Consider the following 21,623-nt stretch of genomic DNA (forward strand, 5'->3'; position numbering starts at 1 on the left):
TAACAAATAAAACGACTTTTCAGATTTAACAAATTATCCTTGAATGTGACCTGCATCTGAGCTTAACCAGTTTAGAAATCCTTTACCTCTTTGTTAAGTAATATTATGACTTTATTCATACTGGAAAAATAGGTTTACAAGTGCGTGTTTACAAGTTTAAATCAATGATTTGATTTTTTCTGAAATGTGGAGAACACTGCAAATTTAGTGATATAAGCTTATATTTGAATTCGGTGCCATGGCTTTGAGTGGCTTGGAATGTACTAAAACCTAAAAGTTTCAGGAAAAATGTTAAATATGAAAAGCCATCAGAAACCTGCTCCGGTAAGTATATATACCAGATTTTAAAACCATGACAATGCAGTTTTGATTTAAATCTATTTTAGCTGAATAAAAAGCTTTAATTGTATCCTTCAGTATTAAAGCACATATTTAATGTAGGTGCTTTTAGACAAACATTAATTTTGCCTTGACACACACAAAAAAATGCTTCCCGCTCAAAAGAAAGTGGTTCAAGGAATTTTGATTGGCCAATTTAGGTTGAACTTCTGTAAGTGAAGTTGCTTGCTTAGGCATCACTCCAGCCCAAACTTGTGCATATCTTCAATTTTCTGCAGTCTGCGTAGCCTGTGAGACCTCTACTGACAAGGGTAAAGTAACGAGCATGCAACATCTTTCCCAGATCGGATGTGCATACCTTACTGCTAAATGCGCTTTGTTTGAATTAATTGTACGTTTGGTGTGCTTGCAAAGAGGAGAGATTGTGTTTCTCAGAGCTCACCTGATCATGCCAAAACACCCAGTGGTTGCTGCTCGTGGTAAAAAAATGAGAGCTCGTCTATGCCTGTGCTTGGGGAAAGGGGGGAGAAAAAAAAAAAAGAGAGAGAGAGAGAGACAGAGAGAGAGCATTTTGTTGCTTTTAATATGAGCTTCCTTGGATTGGTTTGCCTAACGAGAGCAGCCGTGACGCAGTGTTGTGTTTTATCAGTGCCCACCCCCAGCAGAATTCCTTGCTTAAGAGGAGGCAGATTTCCACCTCCCGCATGCGGCTCTGGACTCACGCGGATGCTTCTCGGTGTTGTCTTGTGGGCTCCCCTGTGCCAGTGAGAGTTTGACCTGAGGACTGCCCGTGTAAGTCGCAGCACTCCTTATACCCTCTGGAAGTTTGCATGCTCAGATGTGGCTGTGCTGAGCGATAGGCTATCTATTTTAGACTTCAGCCTCTATTTGCACTCAGGAAGGCAAGCTGCTGGCAGATCTGAGCTCCTGTTTCTCTTGAAACAACTTTTAGATTCTGGGTGAGTTGTGAAGATGTCTGTGCTTGGCTTTCTTGTATATAAATGTGTTTTTGATAGCCACAAGCACTTGTTTTTATTTTTATTTTTTCTGAATGGATCCTAGAAATCATAAAAAACATTTGCATTTTAGAAGGACTTTGTTCAGTCACTGAAGGATAAAGCTGTACTTTAGTTAGAGAAAAAGATATTTATCAGCAGATGAACAACAAGTACTTGTTGATACTTTACCTAGCTCGCTTTGCTGGTTTGTAGAATTGCTGCTTTAGCATGACTGCTGTCTGTGCTTTTAGTGAAAGTTTTTGGCAGCGTGATTTCCCCCTAAGTATTTTATCTGCATTTTTGACCTTTCAGCGGTGTTAACAGAGGTTGATAGGGACTTGGAAAATGAAGCATCCCCTGCAAGTTTCGGGAGCTGAAGGTGACAGTCGCTCTCTGCAGTGTTAAACTTGATAGGAGCCACTGGAAAGCTGCGAACTTCAGAGCTGTTTCCATGTCGGGTCTAGTGCCAAGTATGCACAAACACATCACGGCCGTGTTAAAATAGGAACTGATTGATACAAAAACTGCTTCTGCGTATGCGGTAATTAATTTTTTAAAGTAAGTCGAGGGTGCTTTTTGTGTCCTGGAGTATTAAACTTGCATCACGCTTGGCCGTGTGACAAGCCCTGTGCATGTAATTTAGAGCCATATAGGGATGTTCTTCATCTTGAACCGCTTGAATTGTACCACCTTTCGTATCGCAGATGTAATATTAGTAGCTTCAAGCAGATACTTTGTGAACCTTATGGCCCGAGCAGAAACTAGGAAAGATAAGAACTATTTCTGCAAACTGTGCCAGGAGCTCTGCTTATGAACCAGGTCTGATTTCTGTGCAGCGCTGTATTTAGTACCAACAGGCTGCAGTGCCAGAGCTGGTATGAATTTAGGAGATCCCTGTGCCTATATGCATAGGTGGGAAGCCTGGCAAATGGGTTTGCTGTAAAGCATGACGTACAAAAATTTGGGAGGTGTGGAATAACCTCGCGGAAGCTCCGGTGTGGTAAGCATTTGAGACAGACTTTTCAGCCACCGGTAACTGGAAGTGAAGGTCCTGTCGGTGCGAATTAAATGTGGCTGTCGGTAAGGAAATGTCTGCTGCCTTCAGCACTGCAGGGGAGAGGAGATCGTCCTCCCCCATACCTCTTGTCATAATGCGAAGTGGAGTAGTTGTAATAGTTATCTTTAGAAATGCCAAATTAGCTGCTGCCTTTTGATTTTTTGCTCATACTTGGGCAACAACAGCGAAAAAAAAACAACAAAAAACCAAAAAAAACAATGGTTGAAAATGGAAACTCGCTGAATCCCTGTCCTGTCTGCAGCAGGATGAAGTTTTAAACTCCAGCGTGGGGCTCTTTGGAGAGGTGCAGGGTTGCTTGCAGCAGGACTTCTGTGTGTTTTCATGTTGTGCGTGAATGCAGAGGATTCCTCCCTGGTTTTCATCAGAGAGAAGAGTAAAGGGCGCTTATCAGGTCTCTGTTTGCTCCCTCTCTGTCACCCTGTTGGATTGCCGGTGGGTAATGCACTTAGATTGCTTCCTCAGACTTTGAACTTAGTCCTGAGCTCTTATTTAATCGTTCGTCACTGTTGTTAGGTGGTTCTTCAGCAGCAAGCTGGCTACGAAATAAGAGCTGACAGCATTATCTTTCCGATTTCACGTCAATTGTTCACTAAAAATCTTGCCTGTGCTTAGAAGTGTGCTGTGAATAGTTTCCGGAATAGCTCCCTTGGTGGATGCCCATATATAAACATGTCCTAAGATGATCTCCTGGTTCCTGGCGCTTTCCTGCGGACTTGCTTGTCGCTTGGGATGAGCCGAGGTGCTCCTCACCTGCTTGCTGCTCTGCTCTCTCCCCCAGGGAAGGAAGGGGTAGCACCTCGTCTCGGCACAGCCCTGAGAAGATGTGCAGCTAGGAGCAAACTGAAGTCACGGGGGGTGTCTGGATCGTCTGCCAGGGAGACACGGGAACGTGCCTAGAATTGCCAAAAATCAGGTTTTCCTCACCGAGGTGTGAGTTCTCTCAGTTTCCACATCCACTTCCCGAGCCCAAAGCTTCAACCCACAACCCAGCTGAGTACGCCACGCCAGTTATCGATCCTAAGAAAACCATGTGAGCTCAAAAGCCCCCCTTTAATGCCGACATAGCTCCCAGTAGGTGCAGCGCTTCCCCCGAGGCCTGGCATCCAGAGGGGGAGCACAGCCGGCCCTGCAGGTGAGGCGGAGGATTTCCTTGCACCTTCACCACATTTGGCACTCGCAGATGCATGTCGATGAGGTGTGAGGCGAATACGACAGGCTACGGACTTGCAGCTCTCGTGCAAAGAGCCGGTGATCTGTCAGTCACCCCTGCATGACGTTTTTTTCCCCGTTTCTTTTTCGTCCCAGTGGCAGCATGAAATACCGCAGGCTCGCGGGTGAGATTAGGTGATGAGGGGCATAGCTCAGCGTGCCCGAGCATGCCAGATGTATTTTGGGCTCCAGAAAGAAGCACGCTACAAGATTTAGTCTGTATTTAGTCACTGGCCTACTTTGCAGGATATTTTGCATTTCTGAAAACTTTCACAGCAGAGCAGATGCGTCCTTTTTTTATTTTTTCCCCTGTTTCTTTGAATGTTTAACATCTGCTTAGGGGGAAAGTAGTAACACCTAGCCACTCGAGTGCTGCCCGCCTGCTCGTTCCCAAATGTGCTGATTCCCTTTCCTCTTTTCACTTCGATTTTGGTCGTGTTCAAGACAAGGTGCTGCCGTGTCCTGCCCCTGGTGCAAACGAGTGGAGTCTTTGGCAGAGGGCCTCCTTGGGCCTCCTAGTGCTGAACTGTCACCTTGCATAATGTGACAGGAGCGGTGGCTCTGTGCCGCAGGCATCCTTCCCTCCCTGTACCCCCTGTCAAGGAGGGAGATCAGGCAGCTGCCTCTCCGAGCCCTGTGCCAAGAGCCCTGCCAGCACACTTTGGGAGACTCTTTGGCCTTCGAGAGGAGTTTTAGGAGCTCCTTCTGCCCCCGTGACCATGCCTGCACGCTTCCCGTCTCCGTTTCTTCCCTCAGGGAGGCTGGTAAGGGCAGCCTTGTGGCTTGGCGGCTTCTTCGGGAAGCTGGAGGAGAGAGATGGGTCGGACAAACCCTATCTTGTGAGCTCTGCTGTGGTGGGGAGTGTCACAGCCCCTGTGCCTTCCCTCGTCCAAGGGATCAGGTCACTGCAGCACATCAATAGCTTGGTCAGTAGGTGGAGGAGAGGACATCCCTGCTGGGAGAAAGGGTTTGCTTGCCTCCTGCAGGCCTGAAGGAAACAGGGCTCTCGTAACTGCAGCGTGTGTGGATTTCAGGCAGGTTTGCCCAGTTTCTGGAGAGGAAACTGAGGCACAGAGGGTAACCTGAACAAGTTGCTGTGCAAATCCAAGGGTAAGAAATTTGGTCATGAATCTCCATCACCAAGGAAGGAGCCTGGTCCAACACTATCTCCTGGAGACAACACGACATACATAAATAGAGTTTTTTTAATGAATGAATTTAACAGAGTAAGGCAAAATGCTTCTCTTTCCCCAGGCTTGCACACTCACACTCTTGCAGAGAACTTCAAAGCAATGGTCCCCAGCCCAGGCAGCAGGGAGTCAGTCCTTGTACTGCTGGGCTATTGACATCCTTCCCAATCACCTGAAAACACGGGGCCAAAGTCTGAAACACTCAAGCCACTGCTTCATCAACACCTTATCTTGAGTAATCACATTTTCTGTTGTGGTTACATCTGAAGCAACCTACGTAACAAGGCTCTCACCGTGCACTGAGCTAGGATGGTTGGGAAAGGCTCAAGGGGTATGGGGCAGGCATTGGCGTCCAAGTTTTGGCTTCCTTCACAGGCAGGCAAGCACAAACTAGAATTACTTCTTCCAAATATTGTTAGCCTTTCTCTGTCTCTCTCCAGTCCTTTCCCACTCACGGGGCTGAGCACTCATGAATTATACAAGGGCAACAAGTCTTCAAACATGAAAAATGCATCGGGGCTTCGTTTTCTCATGTTATCTCATAGTATAAAAATCCTTACACAAATGTTTTCAGCAGTTAAGACCTTCCAAGATGTTATTTTAGAGTGCAAGTTGTTCAGGGGTTGATGTCTGCTCCATATCTGGAAATGACTGGAGCAACAATTGCTCAGCCTCTTTGGAGTCTGGGGAAAGGAGGGTAATCTTTTATCCTCGACATGTACGTTTGGAGAAAATGTCAGTCCTTGACGTGAGCTTTTGGGTTATCCAGGGAACAATTACTTAATATCAATGCAAGTTTTCCACTTGGTTGTTCTCAAGGATCCAGGAATATGCAAATTCTCTTAATTTTCTGCATTTCATCATTATGTCCAAGGTTTTGGACGTCCTCTTCAGAGACCCTTGTTCCTTCCCACCACAGACCTACACTGCATTGGGGTCATCAAAAGAAATTCCACCTGGTTTGAGCTGTGGGTGATGGGTTTATGTTGAATGAGGCTGAGGAGAGACTGGCATACGTGCTGGGTTTGGTGTTTTTCATCTGATGTCCCCCAGGTCTCCTGAAATGCTTCTTATGATGTTGGGAATTTGCTGCTGGATGTCCCTTTGCCCCCTCGCCACCTCCCAAACGGCACTTTTCTGGAGCCAAACAGAGCGGGTGGGAAGACAGAAGGTGGCACGAGGTAGCTTCGTGGTGGCTGCTAGGGGAAGAGCAGCAGCCCGTGGACGAGGCAGATGCATTTGTGTCAGCCGGGGGTGTTTGGGGCAGCTCTTCCAGCCTCTAGCAGCCTTGGTCGCTCCATTTAGCAGGATCCGGCTCGGGTTCAGTGATGCTTTGTGTCCATGACAGCCTACATAAAGATAAAGAGCTTGGGGGAGACAACTATGTGCAGGATTCATGCCGTCTGGCTGAGCTGAGTCTAGGAAATAGTGTGTTGTTTTTTTTTTTTTCCTGACACACTCTTGAAAATGGTATATCTCGTTTCTAACTGCCTCTGTTTCTTAGCAGTGAAAGAGAGGTAGGTGATAGCATCATGGAAAAGGGATTTTTTTTTTTTAATTTGTTTTATATAAATATACTTAATGGCTCTTGTCGACCTAGAGATCGAGATATGCACTTTTGTTTGGTCAAGCTTTTATATTTTAAAGCCCTTTTCTCTCTCTGCATTTTTGGTTTAAAGATCTCTCTCATCTTTCAGATTAAACTAATTAAAGACTAATTAAGACATAGCTCCAGAGGACATTGTAAAAATTAAACCATCAAAAAATATTAGAAGATATGTATAAAAATGGTTTGAGTATAATGTGCCTGTTAGTAGTAATTGGTAACTATCTATAGGAAAGAGCTGAAAGCTTAAACTTTAAGACCCCTTCCAACCCAAAGCATTCTATGATTTAACTTTTTATTCACTTTTTTTCTAGACTTATAACCATGTATGCCTATAGACCTATATATTATGATCATTGTGCTGTTTCAGTGACTGTAAAGCTGTAAGAGAATTGTATTCTTGCTGCCTGGAATGTAATAACAGCGATATATGAATATTAATGCTCTTCAGAGTGTTTTCTGTAGACAGACATCTAGATAAAATCGTTTTTCAAGGGGGTGCATTGCTGGCTACAGCTGGCAAAACACAACAGCAATGTACAGGGGCTGGGAGTCAGGCTGCATAGTGCAGCCTGTATGTCTTGCATCCTCTATGCTCGCTTGGTGCAAAGAGCCGAAATGAATCCTCCTCTTAGAAAGGGGGCTAATCGCACTGCCTGGTGAATGCGACGCAAACAAAACCCCAACCTGGCTGAATCCTTTCAAAGTGACCAAAACATTTTCTCAGGCAGTGATACTGCAGGAAGTGAGTTGCTTTGGAGGTGACCTAATTTTAACCTTTCTGAATTGCTTTATGATTTAGAACAGTCACGTGCTGAAGGAGGGTACCGTTAGTGGGTTAAAATATCTGTTTACTACTGAAAACACGCACTGAGACGGGCTCCGCCAAGAACTCCTTTTTTTTTTTTTTTTAATTCTTCTCTTTCTTTCTTTTGCAGGACAGGTCATCGCTGCTGTACCAGTTTGGGAGCAAAATATGGAATGTGCTTCACTGCTGACCGAGAGCAGGCAAATGAACAGTATTTATAGTAGTGTGAAAATCGGCAGTTAGCAGTTTCTTCACATTCTAACACTACCCAGCACTTTCCAGAGAGAACTCATTGTTTACAAGAAATCTGCTTTCCAAATCCGTTACGGTGCCCTCCAGCCTTGACTATTAACTATTTGCAAAGGGGAAACTGATCTACGCTGTGGGGAAAGATGGCAATGGATGATTACCTGTGGATGGTCATTGTGGGTTTTATCATTGCTTTTATTTTAGCATTTTCGGTCGGTGCAAATGATGTTGCCAATTCTTTCGGAACTGCTGTGGGATCTGGTGTAGTGACTTTGCGCCAGGCTTGCATTTTGGCTTCAGTTTTTGAAACCACTGGTTCAGTGTTGCTGGGAGCAAAAGTAGGAGAAACGATCCGGAAAGGTATAATCGATGTTAACCTGTACAACGGCTCCGAGCCGCTGCTGATGGCAGGAGAAGTTAGTGCCATGGTCGGTAAGTAATGCTTTCCTGTTCCAAGTAAAATTCACTGTGTGTTTGTCATCCTGCTCACTGTGAATATTTTAATTAACTTTAAATCTTCCCATCTTGTGGACGTGCCTGTCTGGTTTTGTGCAAATACAGGGGCCTGTATTCCCCTTTTAGGCTCCTGTTTTTTTTAAAGCACTTCTAATTAGTTATATTTTCCAGCTGTTCAGCCATTTAACTAATAGAAAAAAAATGTTTAATGCAATGTATCATATATATGTATATTCCTAGGGTACTGAAAAAAATAATTTTGGAGGTTTTTATTGTAAATGGAAAATATGTCAGCATACCCTTTTTACGACGGTACAGAAGATCCTGCAGAAATAGCAGTTTGCAATGAATAAGTCCTAAAAGGAATTATTTAAATAGTTTTAAAAAAAAATACTGAAATCAAATGTATTTGCTTAAACTGGTTGTCTAACTGAGTGATTGCAATTAATCATATGCTTAATCCTGGCCCCTGACAAAACTTAAAGGAGAAGTACGGGCAGACAGTCACACATTTAAGGTATTTTTGCTTTGTCTGACTCAAGCCAGCAGCAGTTCTGTGTACCTCCGTGTCCACTCTGTGCACCTTTGTTTGCAGTTAAATTAATCTCGTTTAGAACAAATGGCATATTCTGAGGTAAGTAACATTAAGCCTTGGTATTTCTCCTTTGTTTATGTGCAAGGGGCTTTGTGAGCATTTGGAGAGCTCCCATAAGGATCAATAGCAGACCTGCTTTTAAAGGGCAGGGTGCGGGGAGCAGCAAACGCTCTCCCCAAAGTCCTCAGGCAGAGCCTGTGGGCAAAATCGGTGGGTCCATGCTGCTCATGGTTACTTTCCCGTTTCTTCATTTCTTTATTTTCTCCATTAATGGATCAAGATGGGCTTTGAGCGCCGGTTTCTGGGCTAGTCTGAGGTGGTTTTGTCTGCGTGAGAGGGAAGAAGCTCTCTCCCCTCTCCCTTCCCCAGCCGAGAGGGGAGGTCGCTGCCGGTACCGCGGCTGCTCCCCGAAGGCTCCTCACGCAGGGCAGGTGGCTCCAAGCAGCATCAGCACCCCTGGGCTCCCCCTGGGCTCCCCTTCCTTGACGTCTCACGGGGCCAGCTGCAGGCTGCTGGTCTGTCCCTTGAGCTGTGGGATGGGTGGTGTGTCTCTGTGCTTCTTGGGATAGCTCCGTCACTTCCAACTGGTGCATGCCTGCAGAAAAGTAAGTGCCCTGCCTCTTCTGACCATCACCGCCTCTATAGCACCTGCGATCCCCTGAGGAGGAAGGGTTCTTTCCCTTTCCTGTATCTCCTCACGATGTCCTGAACCCATCAGGGCAAAGTTTTACGTCCCTCATCCCCCCCGTGGCGGCAGCTGGCCAGAAGCTCAAAGAAAACAACTTATTTGCATGTGTATTTACATAAGGCTGTGTGAACTTCATGACCAGTTGCATTCCCTCCCTCCAGTAAGGGCATTAGGAATAAATTCCACATTTTAAATCTCTGAATTAAGCACAAGTTACAAACTGCAGGTTCCGTTTTTTTCCCCTCAAATCCACTGCCAGCTTTTCTCTGGATGTTTTTGTTGTGTTTTCTCTGGGCCTTCCTGTGTGTTTTCTTTTCCTCGTTGTCTTTTCCCTCTGCATTTCTCCCCCCCTTTTCTCTCACGCATCGTGATCATGTTTCCATGAGTTAGCTTCTGAATTTTGATGAAGCTTCAGTGAGTCTGGAAGGGACCGCCAGCCACAGTGTCCTCTTTCCAGATGTTGCTGGAAGATCTTCTGATGCTTGCAGCAAACAGCAGGAGGTGATTTTCAGGGCAAGCACCTCCTGTAAGAGAGAAGGAAGCAGGGAGCAACGGGATGGTCTGGGGATGACATAGCCTGTGCCCACATTTTGCAGCATAGCATTTTGTAATGAGACCTACCGAACGGTTTGTTGGGCGCTGGGAGGTTGGGGACTCTTGCTTTTAAGGTGCTGCTGTGCTGGAGTATTTGTGTCAGGGGCCAGGACAAACTCTAGCGAGCCTTCTGGCTCCTGGGCTGGCTTTGCAGAGCTTGTGAGCATACATTTTACACCACAGATGACTTGAGGCCTGGTGTTGATAGTTCAGGTGCCTGGCTTTGGGTATTTCCAGCCCCAGAGGAAAGTTCTCCTCTGGCTTAATTTAAATATTTTTTTTCTCACTTAAACTTCTTTAGACCGCACCTTGTCTTCCACAGACCATCTGAGTCCTCCACCACTTTCCCTTCTGTTTGTGTTCTAGATGAAGCTGATTAAGTAAGAAATAGCTCCATGCTCCCTCTTTTCCCCCCAGAAAAAAAAAAAAAAAAAAACACCACACATTTGCACTTTGTGACTTGGATGCATTTTCCTTCTTTTTTTTTAAAAAAAGGATTTTTCTGTAATTACCTATTTGTGGCTGACATCTATCTGTTCACTTGGCTCTTTACAGATGCTACCACATGTTTTCCCTTTCACCTCACTTCCACTTGCTGGTCTCTTAAGTTCATGTCAAAGGTTTTGAAGTGTGCTTATTTTTATTTTAGCGTAGGGGAAGAGAGGCCAAAAAATTAAAGAGCAGGTGCTCCTTGTTTGATCTAGAATTTCCGATAGCGATAGGAGTACCAGTTGTTTTGGGACAGTGCCCCAGGAGAGGGCAGTTTTACAAACTGGTTGACTTCCAAACCTAGCTGCATACGATGCCAGCAAGTTGGTCTGGCGAGGCTGAGCAGTTTGGTATTTGTAAGGGGGAAAGCTGACCTTACAACAGCTTGTCTGAAGTGACAAAGCAGCCTCTGAATCTTTTTTATAGGTATACCTAGCATTCTTCTCTTCATTTCTCTTTATCTTCCCATCTGTCTTCACCAGCCTCTCTTGCCAGTGCTGCTCCCTTGCCATGCCTCCCCTGCGGTATTGCTCAGTTCCTTGCACAAGGGACATTGGGCAGGCTCAGGAGGCATCAGGAACTGGCTCCTTGTTCTCTCTCTTCTTGATGCCTGTGTTGTGGAGCTGTAAAACTTCACTGCAGCTCTTTTTCAGTGCTTTTGTACCCTGGTATTTAACCAGGCTCCGTTTCAAGAGCTTCAAGCCATCCTCTCCTGGTAGGGCTGAGGATGGAGGCTGGGATTTGAGTGAGAGCGTGTGTTCAGTGGCCTGGCTTTGTCACCCATGTCTGCTGCAGGTCTGTTGGCACTGGTGGCACGAGCCTGAAATTACAGGATCTTTCACTGCAGCTTGATTGCACACAAAGATTTCCTCTCAAGACCATGAAGTCTCAAGATCAAGAAGAGATAGTAAGAGTCCTCTACTATTGGGCGAGATCAACAGAAAACCCGAGTCTCCACCAAAATGATTTTCATCTCCTCACACGAGAGGAGCAGGGAACTTGAGTCCTTCTAGGACATTCAGTGCTTCAGTGTGAAACTGGGTTGAGGCATGGAGCTGGGTGTCCAGCAGCCGTCTGTCTGACCCAACGACTGAAAATACAAGGCCTGCTCTGTGGTGCTAGGGTTCTTTTTTTTTTCCACAGCCTGAGTTGTCCGGTGCTGCAAATGAAGGTGGTGAGAGCATCCTCTCACCCTCCTCAGTCTGTTTGTCCTGCAGAGGACTCTGGACAGTGGCCGTGTACCACTGAGAAGAGGCGCAAATACTCCCTGGGCCGGGATTTGAGCCCTTTCCTGGTAGCATCTGAATTCAGGAGCATGGGCAGTGTGTCGGTGAAACTGTGACACTTCTCCTGACACTGATCTCTTGGAGGCTTCCAGGTTCATCTCCCAGGAATGAGGTTTTCTAAGCTTAATGAGCTTTCTAAGCTTGAAACCAGGAGCTGTTTGCATATTCAGTCTGATGGGCTAAGTAGGGAAAAATAGTGAAAGCCTTCAAAAAAGAGCAGACCCGTTGTGCAGCGTTAAGTGCTTTAGTAATAAAAAAAATTGCAAAGGAGATGGAGTGTTCAAAGCTGCTATTAGACTGTCACAGTGTCTGCTTTTAGAGACGGAGCAGGAACAAAACTCTCTTTGGGAGATCTCCATTGTGCATGTGGAGCGTAGGCAGCGCTCGTAAAAGAACGTGGGTACATGGCTAAGAATTTTCTGTGTGACACTACTGTTACTATTGTTGTTTACAGCTGGTGTTTTTTTCCCCCCTCCTTCACTTTCTAGGTTCTGCTGTTTGGCAGCTGATCGCATCTTTCTTGAAACTCCCAATATCGGGGACCCATTGCATCGTAGGTGCTACAATTGGCTTTTCCCTCGTCGCAATTGGCACACAGGGAGTCCAGTGGATGCAGCTTGTCAAGATTGGTAATTGCCATTTCCTTTAATGCGGCAGGGTTTGTCAAACAGCGTGCGCTGACTGCAGAAGCTTTCTCAGAAATGTGCCCTGTGCTGGTAGCACTCCCTTCTTAAGTTATTTTCTACCTAAGGGCTGCAGCACTTGCATTTTAGCCACGAAAGGGGTAAAACACAAGTTGTGCTTCCCCAGCAGTAAGTTGAAGAGGAGACATGGTGCCTCCCAGACGTGCTTCAAGGTGACACTCCTCTTGCAATTCTTTTTGTGGCAGCTCATACCACCTCACTCTCACTCTGAGCGACGCTAGCCATCATGTGAGTGCCCACCGTCATGTTTCTCCACCCACCAGCACCAGGGAGGCGAATGCTGGGCGCGCAGCACATGCTTAAATCACAGCCTCCCACGGTCAGCATCGCCAAGCGGGGATGTGAGGGAGGTTTCTGTATTGTTTTGTAAGCCTTGTAACCCAAGACGCAGCCTAAACCCTGCATTAAAAGCACTTGGGGTTGAAGGCATGGAAATAGAGTTGAGCTTTAGAGAAGCTAGAGTAAGGCGTTTTTTTCTTTTAAATCTGTCAGAAGTAAAATAAAGTTTGTAGCAAGCCTGAGATGACAGCAGAATCAATCTGTTAACTGTGTCACAAACAATAAATCACTCTGGGTAAGATTTCCAGAGCGCTGCCCTAATCCCGTTTTATTGAAATCAGTGGGAGTTTTGCCACCCACTTCAGTTAAATCAGTCCTGAACACTTGCAAATCTTGCCCGCAAAAAAATTTATGCACATTGTTCACTGCAGTGGATGCTTCTGTGGCATTTTGGAAATCAAGACTTTTACCCTGTGAGCAGCACAGCATCCTGCTGCTCACAGGGTAAGATTATTCCCACTTGCTTGCACCACTCAGAGTCATGGTGATTAGGAAATGACAGGGGTTCTCTTGGCCCGCTCTGCATCAGCCAGGAAGAAATTTTCCTGATTAATTTGATAACTAAACTTGCACAATTATCTGGAAATGTTTTGGCTGACGTTTCTAATAGTGCCAAGCATTACTTTAGCTTTCATGAGTGTCAGTGGTAATTGAGCTGCACCAGTTATAAGTAAATATCTGGAATATTCTTTCCAGATGTGCAGTACAAGAACCATTCTGAACACATTGCTCACTGACCACTAGCTGCTTAACTATTATGCAAGTATGTTATATATTTCATGTTCTTTTCTTTCTTTTTTTTTTTTTTTTCAACACAGTTGCCTCTTGGTTTATTTCCCCACTGCTGTCTGGCTTGATGTCTGGAATACTCTTTGTGCTGATTAGATTCTTCATTTTAAAGAAGGTAAATGAATCTCACCATTCTAATGAACGCTTGTTACGAAGACTGTGTTCTAGCCTGTCATTTGAGTGCTGGCATTTCCACAGGGTTGAAAGTCTGTGGCTTGCTTTTTGGATAGGAGACCTGTCATTTTTTGTCTAGCTGTTGGAACTGTATTTGCTCTAAAAGCTCAGAGTAAGTAACAAAACACATATTTGAGGTTTAGAAAGTGCTATGCAAGTGCATCAGAAGCTAATTGATACCGTAGATTATGTTTCATTGAAAGATGATACACTGAGATGCTGGTTTATTAGCACAAAGTTCTTGGCCTTGACTTAGCCTCATGATAGCAATTCAAACTGTTATTTAAAAAGAATACTCCTCACTGGGAGATACTCTCATTAATATTTCACAGAAATTCTAAGCTTTGGTTTTCTAGTGCATGAGATATTAGAAGACAGGCATCTGTGTATTCCTAGATTCTCAAGAAATTTAAATTATCGGGTTTTAGTGACCTCAGTCAGAAGTGGCAACTTTGAGGTAGCATCAGTCTGTCTGTCTCCAGTGTAGATGATGATTTGCTTGCCACCCTGCAAGGGCTGGAAATCAGAGTACTTTTATTTGCTCTTTCTATTTCTCTCGCACCATTCAGCGTGCTAAAATGGGGGGTACGACACATGACAAGGACCTAAAATAAGGGACACTATGTTAGTGGTTATACAGGGAACTTAAATAGATGAGGAATTAATTCTTTTGCTATAAATAACACCACCTGTAACCCCAGCTTCATCGTTCTTTAGTTCTGATGTAAATAAATGTCAGTGATAGAAGCAGATGATAAGTCTGAACGGACACAGCTTTGAATTTAAAATGACTCAAGCTGCATGAAGGACGAGATATTCTAGGGAAAAAAGTTCCTCTATTACATTCAAAACCTAACAGCTTAGGAAATTGATTATCAGAATCACACAAATGTGCCCTTGTACGCATGCCCCTGCATAGGGTGGCGTGAGGCCACTGCACCCTACTCTCCACTGCCTTTTGTTGCTCGTGGCAGCAAGAAACAAAACCTGACTAACCAGCCCTTGGTTTCGCCAGGCTCTTCCCAACCACACGGAGCCTGTCAAAGGGCCAAAGCTCTCTCTTCACAAAGGCTTTTTCCACGCTTTGCATGGTGCATTTCCGCTGCGCCGTCAGCTTGTAAGCAGCAGAGGCACGAGGCCATGGTGGCCGCCTGCCTCCTGTGCCCACCTCTGAGCTCTGCGCCGGACAGCAAGGCACAGCCATGTGCTAGCTTCAGGTAAAATGCTCGATGTGGCAACCAGAACAGCCCCCTGTGAAGGAAAACACTCAGAGGAAGAAGCTTTCCTCCCCCAGGTGTGAGAATTAAAGCCAGCAGGTCTGCAGCAGACTTGAAGCTATAACCCATGGTGCCCATGACCAGTGTTGAGCTTCCCCAGACTGCTGGCGCTGGCCAAGACCAGCGTTGGGGGTTCAGGTGTAACCACACGGGTCAACATCCTTCCCTCAGCATTGTTCTGAAGGTTTCACCTGCCTGGCACTGGCTTGGGAGCACGTGTTTTCCTCACGTTGGCTCATGCTGACACTAATCTGGTGGAAAACCCAGCTAATGTTTCCCTTTTTTTCCTGGTTTCTCTGCAGGAAGACCCCGTGCCCAATGGTCTCCGTGCACTTCCAGTGTTCTATGCTGCTACCATCGCTATTAATGTGTTTTCCATCATGTACACAGGGGCACCAGGTGAGTGAGCTGTCTGCCGTGGGAGGCCTAGCAGGGAGGCTTCCTGCAGCCACTGTGTCGTGTTAGTTTTGTGTAACGATACTCCACCTGCGTGCTGTCACATAGCTGTGAGTGCTGCACAGCTCTTTTCTTTGTTAGGAGTTAATGAGGGCAAGAGTAAGCCATTTATTTGCATGTGCTTCCATTCATGCATGAGTTTTTGTTACTCCCTCTTGATCACTCTGTTTAGGGGGGCAAGGCACAGCTAGGAAAAAATTCCTCTTTAGAGGAAAAGGGAAATACTGAGCTCCCAGTTTGGCTTCATGTATCTGAATTTAAATAGCTGCATTTTTTCTCTCAATGGTATTGCAGATACATACAGAAAGGAGGGAAGGTACAGAGCGGTCAGCGAGGCTGTATGCACTACATCTAATGCTGTAACTCCACTGAAATCAACAGAGTCACTGTTCTGGCAAATCTGGCACAGCTCCTATTAACTAAATTTACTTCTTTATTTCCCTTCAATGATAAGAAGCCCCAAGCTTGTTTCTGCATTTAATGCATCTTCTCTCTTGGGTGCTGTGTTTTTTCATTGCGACTAAGTAGAAGGAAATGATGCATCATTTTTGTGACTCTAACTTTATTTGTATTTATATTTTTGCACATTTGTATACTTTTATGTGCATTTATATACTTATACTTCCATTTATATATTTATATTTGTGTGTTTTACTTTATTTAAGCAGCATGTGTTTAAACATACACTTGCAGTAAGAGAGTTCAGAAAAATAAAAGATGTTCAATGCTCTCAACTACCTTATTGAAGAGTCTGGTCATTTAATGTTATCTTTAGATGAGATTATTGCCCAGAGCCATGAATGATCATGCAAGTGAAGGGAGACTCCTGAATTAAAAAATAGGTTTAGAAAGAGACCTTTTTTGAATAGAAATCCATTTTCTCTAAAACCTGACAAACTAAAAAAATGCATTCTGTGGACTCTGCTTGATAGCATAACATCACTGAAATGAATGAAGAGCTTGCAAAGATCCCTCTTTAAAGGAAGCATAACTCAGCTGTGATTTTTTCTTAAGTCAATATCCTCGTTGGTTAGGTATCCAAGATGTTTCACAGTAAATCAGCTGTATAACCAACATTTCCTGACTAATTGTACTGCAGAAGTAGGTCAGGCAGTCTGCAGTGACTCATTAAGCAAAATAAAAGAAATAAGAATCTTAATGTCCCTTTTGTTTCAGCTTAGCAGTCTCTAAAGAGCGTGAATGAGAAGGTGGGTCTCTGATACACAGGAAATATATGTTTACAATATATGTTTACCTTCCAAGGCTTCTGTTCAGGCAACGTTTACAAACAAGTATGAATCAACCACATGGATTTCAAGATAGGCACACACAAGCAGGTCTGAAAAGTCAGAGTCCAAACTCTTTCTTCATCTAGGGACTGATCACACTATTTAATTGAACAAGAGCAAGGAAATGTGCTGGGTGAACAGAAGACAGGCAATGCTTAGAGGAGCACAAGTTGCACGGTTGTGCATAGCAGGGCTGAAACCTCAGCTCTGAAGTGCTACATTAAGCTATTATCATAAGCAGATAATGGCTCAGATTAAGCTAAGCAGCAGGATTTATTGACCAGAGCAAAGGTCGGGAAAATACTTACCCTAATGGGCAACGCAGTTTAACATGCATTAGTATATACAGTCCTGACAAACTTGTTTTAGCAGCCCTGGTGTGGATGTTTTGGAAATGAGGTTACAGTGGGGTCACAGAGACCTGGAGGCCTGGGCCTTTTGACTACTTGCTGTTTCTAACATATATGTTAAAAATGAGCAGCTCATTCATGTTGGGTTTGAGTAGACGGTGAACATGGTCTTCTGTGTGACTGCTTTTCCATTGCTTGAGATAACTAAGTGATGCTAATTCACAGTTTGTTTGGGTTTTATTTGTGTCTTCACAGTACTAGGACTGATATTGCCAATGTGGGCCATTGCTCTGATATCAGTCGGCGTATCCTTAGTATTTGCTGTCTTAGTTTGGATTTTTGTGTGTCCCTGGATGAAGAGAAAAATAGAAAGTAAGTAGCTGTGTGATGAAACGCGGGTGATGTCGAATGGTGGAACATTTCATTTTGGAACTGAAGTGCCCTTGAGAGGTCATCTAATTCAGTCCCCACCCACAGGCAGGGTGTGCTGAAGCTGTTCCTCATGTGTTTGTGTAACCTGCTCCTAAAAACCTGCAGTGGAAGAAATTCAAAACCTCTTTAGGCAATCCATTGCAGTGCTTACATCTTCCACAGTCTTGCAGAAACAGGAAAATAAATCCTGGAATATAATCTGTTTTATATTTTGTTAAAGAAATGTTGAACAGAGAAACCTGGCAGAACGATTATCTTCAAGTGACTTCTTAAACTTTACAGTAAGCTGAACTGATTGCAGCTTTTAGACTAGCAGTGTTTTGCTTGTTTGCTTTGCTATTTTCAGCAAACACGGGGTTAAAAACGCAGAGAAAATTTTCAGATTTAATTAACAAATGAGTAGCTTGGTGTTTTACTTCAGGCACCTATGTCGGTGAAGTTATGGGATGCTCTAGCATTTTCTCAGATGAATTTAGTGAAGTTAAGTGTTAGAAATAAATAAAAAATGTGTATGAAACAAAACCAAGCTATTGTATCCACATGGATCTATGCCACTGATGCAAACACTGGAAACATAAGCAGTGAGACAGAGAGGTTGGGTTTAAAATTACAGTCCTGTTGTTTCCTTAGGCCGGTTAAAGAAAGATGCTGCACTGTCAAGGATATCAGATGAAAGTCTTGATAAAATTCAAGATGAAGAAACACCAGTCTTTAAAGAGCTTCCTGGTGCCAAAACATCTGATGAGAGCTCAATTCCCCTTACTGGCTCAGCAACAGAAGCTGCCGGGGCATCAGATACTATTGCGAATGGAAACCATCCACGTGTACCATATGGTAAGAAACTAAGACAACACAGAGGGTTTATCTTCCCCTTGTTTTGATAGGGTTTCTTGCAGCAAGTAGGTCTGTAGTAAATGGTGAGTTGGTGTTTGGAATTTCCAGCTCTAATCCACTTGTTGAGAAATATTCTTATTTACAGGTGACATTTTCTAGACAGGACTTGTAAACAATTACATTTTTTTTGTCTGAATGTGCATTTTATAAACAGCCGAAAGCAGAAATGACTTTCCTTTCTGCTTTACTTGATATTCTTAATGGGACTTCTGTCCTTTTAAGCAATGGAAAAATATAGAGAACACAAACAGCTGATGTATGAAGGTTAAATTCAGCCACAAAGATTACCAGCATGTTCCCACAGGAGATGAAAAGATTTGGGTTTTAGTTGACAAATGTATGACCATTTGGAGCATGTCCACTAGAAAAATCTCATGCATTGTTTTCTGAAAATATATTCACGAGAAGTATGCTAGCGTGCATAAAGTTCTTTCTGTTCTGTGTGGCGGGATCACCCCCCTGCCACCCACTTGCAGTCTGTTGACTCTGGTAGCACTTACTGACATCTACACAACCCAACCCCATCATTTGTTTAGTAAATATTTGATTCTCACAAAATCAAATCAGTCATGACGGGAAGCTCTTTGAGTGCGTGCTTCCACTTCAAAACCAGCTAAAACGGTTGTGGATGTTGCACAGTGGAAATGTGGGGAGTCAGGAAGTGAAGAGAGTTTCTTCAGAAATACCAGCTTAGCTGTGGTATTCTACAACATTCAGTGATGTTAAATGTATACAGTGGGAATAACCATACTCATAGAAATAAAACATGTAAGGCACTTGAATAGCTGAGGAAATACTTTTGCAGAATGTGAGCTTTTTTGTTTTCTGTTTTTAAAATTATTTTTAAGTTGTGCAAATGTCTCTTAAGTATAGGTGCATTTGAAAAGTGACCTCATATTCAGTATCAAATTGCAGTAAGACCACCTTTTCTGACACACTTAGTAGGCATATCCAAAGCAGACGAAATCTGAGAAAAAGAAGAGCTTATTTTACAAATCCAGAATTTTTACAGAAGTGAATTTTCCAAAGAACTGAGGATTTAGGCTTCCAATATCACCTTGGAGTAGCTGGTTCTCTGTGACTTGCTGCAGGTCCTCCTGCATGTCTGTGGGAGACCCAGTGCTGGAACAAAACTATTTTTGTGCTTTTGGTGTACTCCCATCTTTCAATGGGAGAATTTATTTCATGGTGGATTGACTTTTCTATTATTTAAAGTGTGTATTGCAAATTAATCTTATTTGTCCTGTACCCTAGGATGGCTGCTGTTTTAGTCATTTACACTTATTTTAATGTCCTGTGAAGTGGGAGAGAGCTTCCAAGTTGCACTTGAGAGCAGTAACAACTCTAAATCTCTGCCTTTTTTAGGAAGGGCCTTTTCTATGACGCACACCTCTGTGAAATCACCAGTCTCCAATGGCACCTTCAGCTTCGACGGCCAGGTGAGGAGCGACGGTCACGTCTATCACACTGTGCACAAGGACTCAGGTTTATACAAAGACTTGCTACACAAAATGCACCTGGACAGGGCCACTGATGAGAGGCCTGCTCAAGAAAACAACTACAAACTGTTACGACGCAACAACAGCTATACCTGTTACACAGCTGCTATTTGTGGCATGCCTGTGCATTCCTCCTTCAAGGCAGCAGATCCATCCACTCCGGAGGACAGTGAGAAGTTAGTGGGAGACACAGTGTCCTACTCTAAGAAACGAGTTCGCTATGACAGCTACTCCAGCTATTGCAATGCAGTGGCTGAGGCAGAGATCGAGGCTGAAGAAGGTGGAGTGGAAATGAAATTGGCCTCTGAGCTTGCAGATCCTAACCGGCCCCCAGAAGATCCTGTGGAAGAGGACAAGGAAGAGAAGGACACGTCTCAGGTCCATCTACTTTTCCACTTCCTCCAGATCTTAACAGCCTGTTTTGGATCCTTTGCCCATGGAGGGAATGATGTCAGGTAAGAGGATGAGATCTCACAAACCAGCGATTTTATAATTTACATCTTGGAGCAAGGTTTGACAGCTTGGGGATGTGGCCAGTCAGAAAACTTGTACAGGTAGATGATAATTAGTGCTGTGTCTTGCAAAGCTTGTTACACTGATGTCCCCAGTTCTTCTCAGGAGTTCGGCTGCTCAGTTGATGGTTTATTTTCTTCTCAATGGTACCATCTTTCCTGTTCTCTGCTAAGTTATTGTGGAGTAATTAGTTTAATTCTGGTTTAATTGTGGCAAGCTTTCAAGCACTGAGAGTCCCCCAGGGATCGGTGCCCTGGCATGCTGACCACTGTGAAAACAAACAAGATGGTCCCTGCCCTGCAGAGTTCACAGCTTATTTTAACTGCAAGATTGGAGACTATCAGCAAATGAGAGGTTTAGGCTATTTTTATCATTAGATGAATTTTCTCTCTCATCACATTGCATGGCAAGAAGAGGTGTGTGAAGAATGTCTTCATTTGGATTGCTCCAGCTTTTATAAATCTCCCTTTGCTGAAGCTTTTGCTTTGAGTTTTCCAGCCACAAGCAGGGTCGAGGACAATATGAGGTGGTGTATCACTACATAGCCCAAAAAATCTAACAAGCCTTGGAGTTATTTTGAAATTTATAAACTGCACATACAACCTCTCCAGCTGCCACAGCTCTCTTACCAAAAAAAAAAAGGGAGATAACCCTTAGTAAGTCTGGGTATGTTCTTGTGGCCCATGCAGAGAGAGGACATGGGCTATGGCAAATCTACTCAGTTAAGATTCCCATCTCCTGGCAGGAGTTTTATCCACAGCTGCTGTCACTGCTGAATAACTCTTTTTTATGACAAAGGAAGCCGGTGAGTTCATCCCTCAACCATTTGGCTTAAGTGTGTCTGTCCTTAAACCCTGTGGCATTAACATCGTTTCCCAGTAATATGGGAAAAGGATTGTCCTCTGAGAGTCTTTCCTCATGCTTGTATTGAATCAGCTGATAAAATCTTGGAGCTGGTCTTAGAAATGTTTATCTGCACCTCTTTGCCCTCCATTGCCTGGCCATGCCCTGTTGGAGAAACACCCATACATTCCACTCATTTGACCACCTGTTCACCTGTTTCCCTCTTTTTTTTTTTTTTTTTAATTCAGTGATGTATAGGACTTTTGATCAAAGGACCGAGGAAGTAGGCTCAGGGTGGAGCATTTTTTTGCCTTCCTTGTCTGCGCTCACATTGCTCACCTGCTTTCAACATCATTTCATCTACACAGCTGCATTGCTCCCAGCCCTCTTGGTGGCACGTGGCTGAAGGCTGGTTTGTGTGTTTTTCCTCTGGAAAAATGGCATATTTCTTTTCCTTTAGGACTGGGCTGGATTGCCTC

At 44.1% G+C, this 21,623-nt stretch overlaps 1 protein-coding gene across 4 annotated transcripts in view; it reads left to right on the forward strand.

Moving 5' to 3' along the window:
* SLC20A2 (solute carrier family 20 member 2) overlaps positions 1–21,623 on the forward strand; it is a 55,580-nt gene that overhangs the window by 17,110 nt on the left and 16,847 nt on the right. For 2 of the 4 annotated variants that reach the window (XM_082759125.1, XM_082759128.1), the window contains exons 1-8: positions 1,019–1,131; positions 7,359–7,909; positions 12,074–12,214; positions 13,447–13,532; positions 15,171–15,267; positions 17,219–17,335; positions 18,026–18,229; positions 19,655–20,243. In XM_082759125.1, the coding sequence (XP_082615251.1) occupies positions 7,621–7,909; positions 12,074–12,214; positions 13,447–13,532; positions 15,171–15,267; positions 17,219–17,335; positions 18,026–18,229; positions 19,655–20,243 (1,523 nt within the window). In that variant the 5' untranslated portion in view covers positions 1,019–1,131; positions 7,359–7,620. The other 2 variants (XM_082759127.1, XM_082759126.1) reach the window with 2 other exon arrangements.

Source organism: Aythya marila (assembly GCF_965140915.1).
Source record: "Aythya marila genome assembly, chromosome: 4".
In the NCBI taxonomy this organism is placed as follows: domain Eukaryota; kingdom Metazoa; phylum Chordata; class Aves; order Anseriformes; family Anatidae; genus Aythya; species Aythya marila.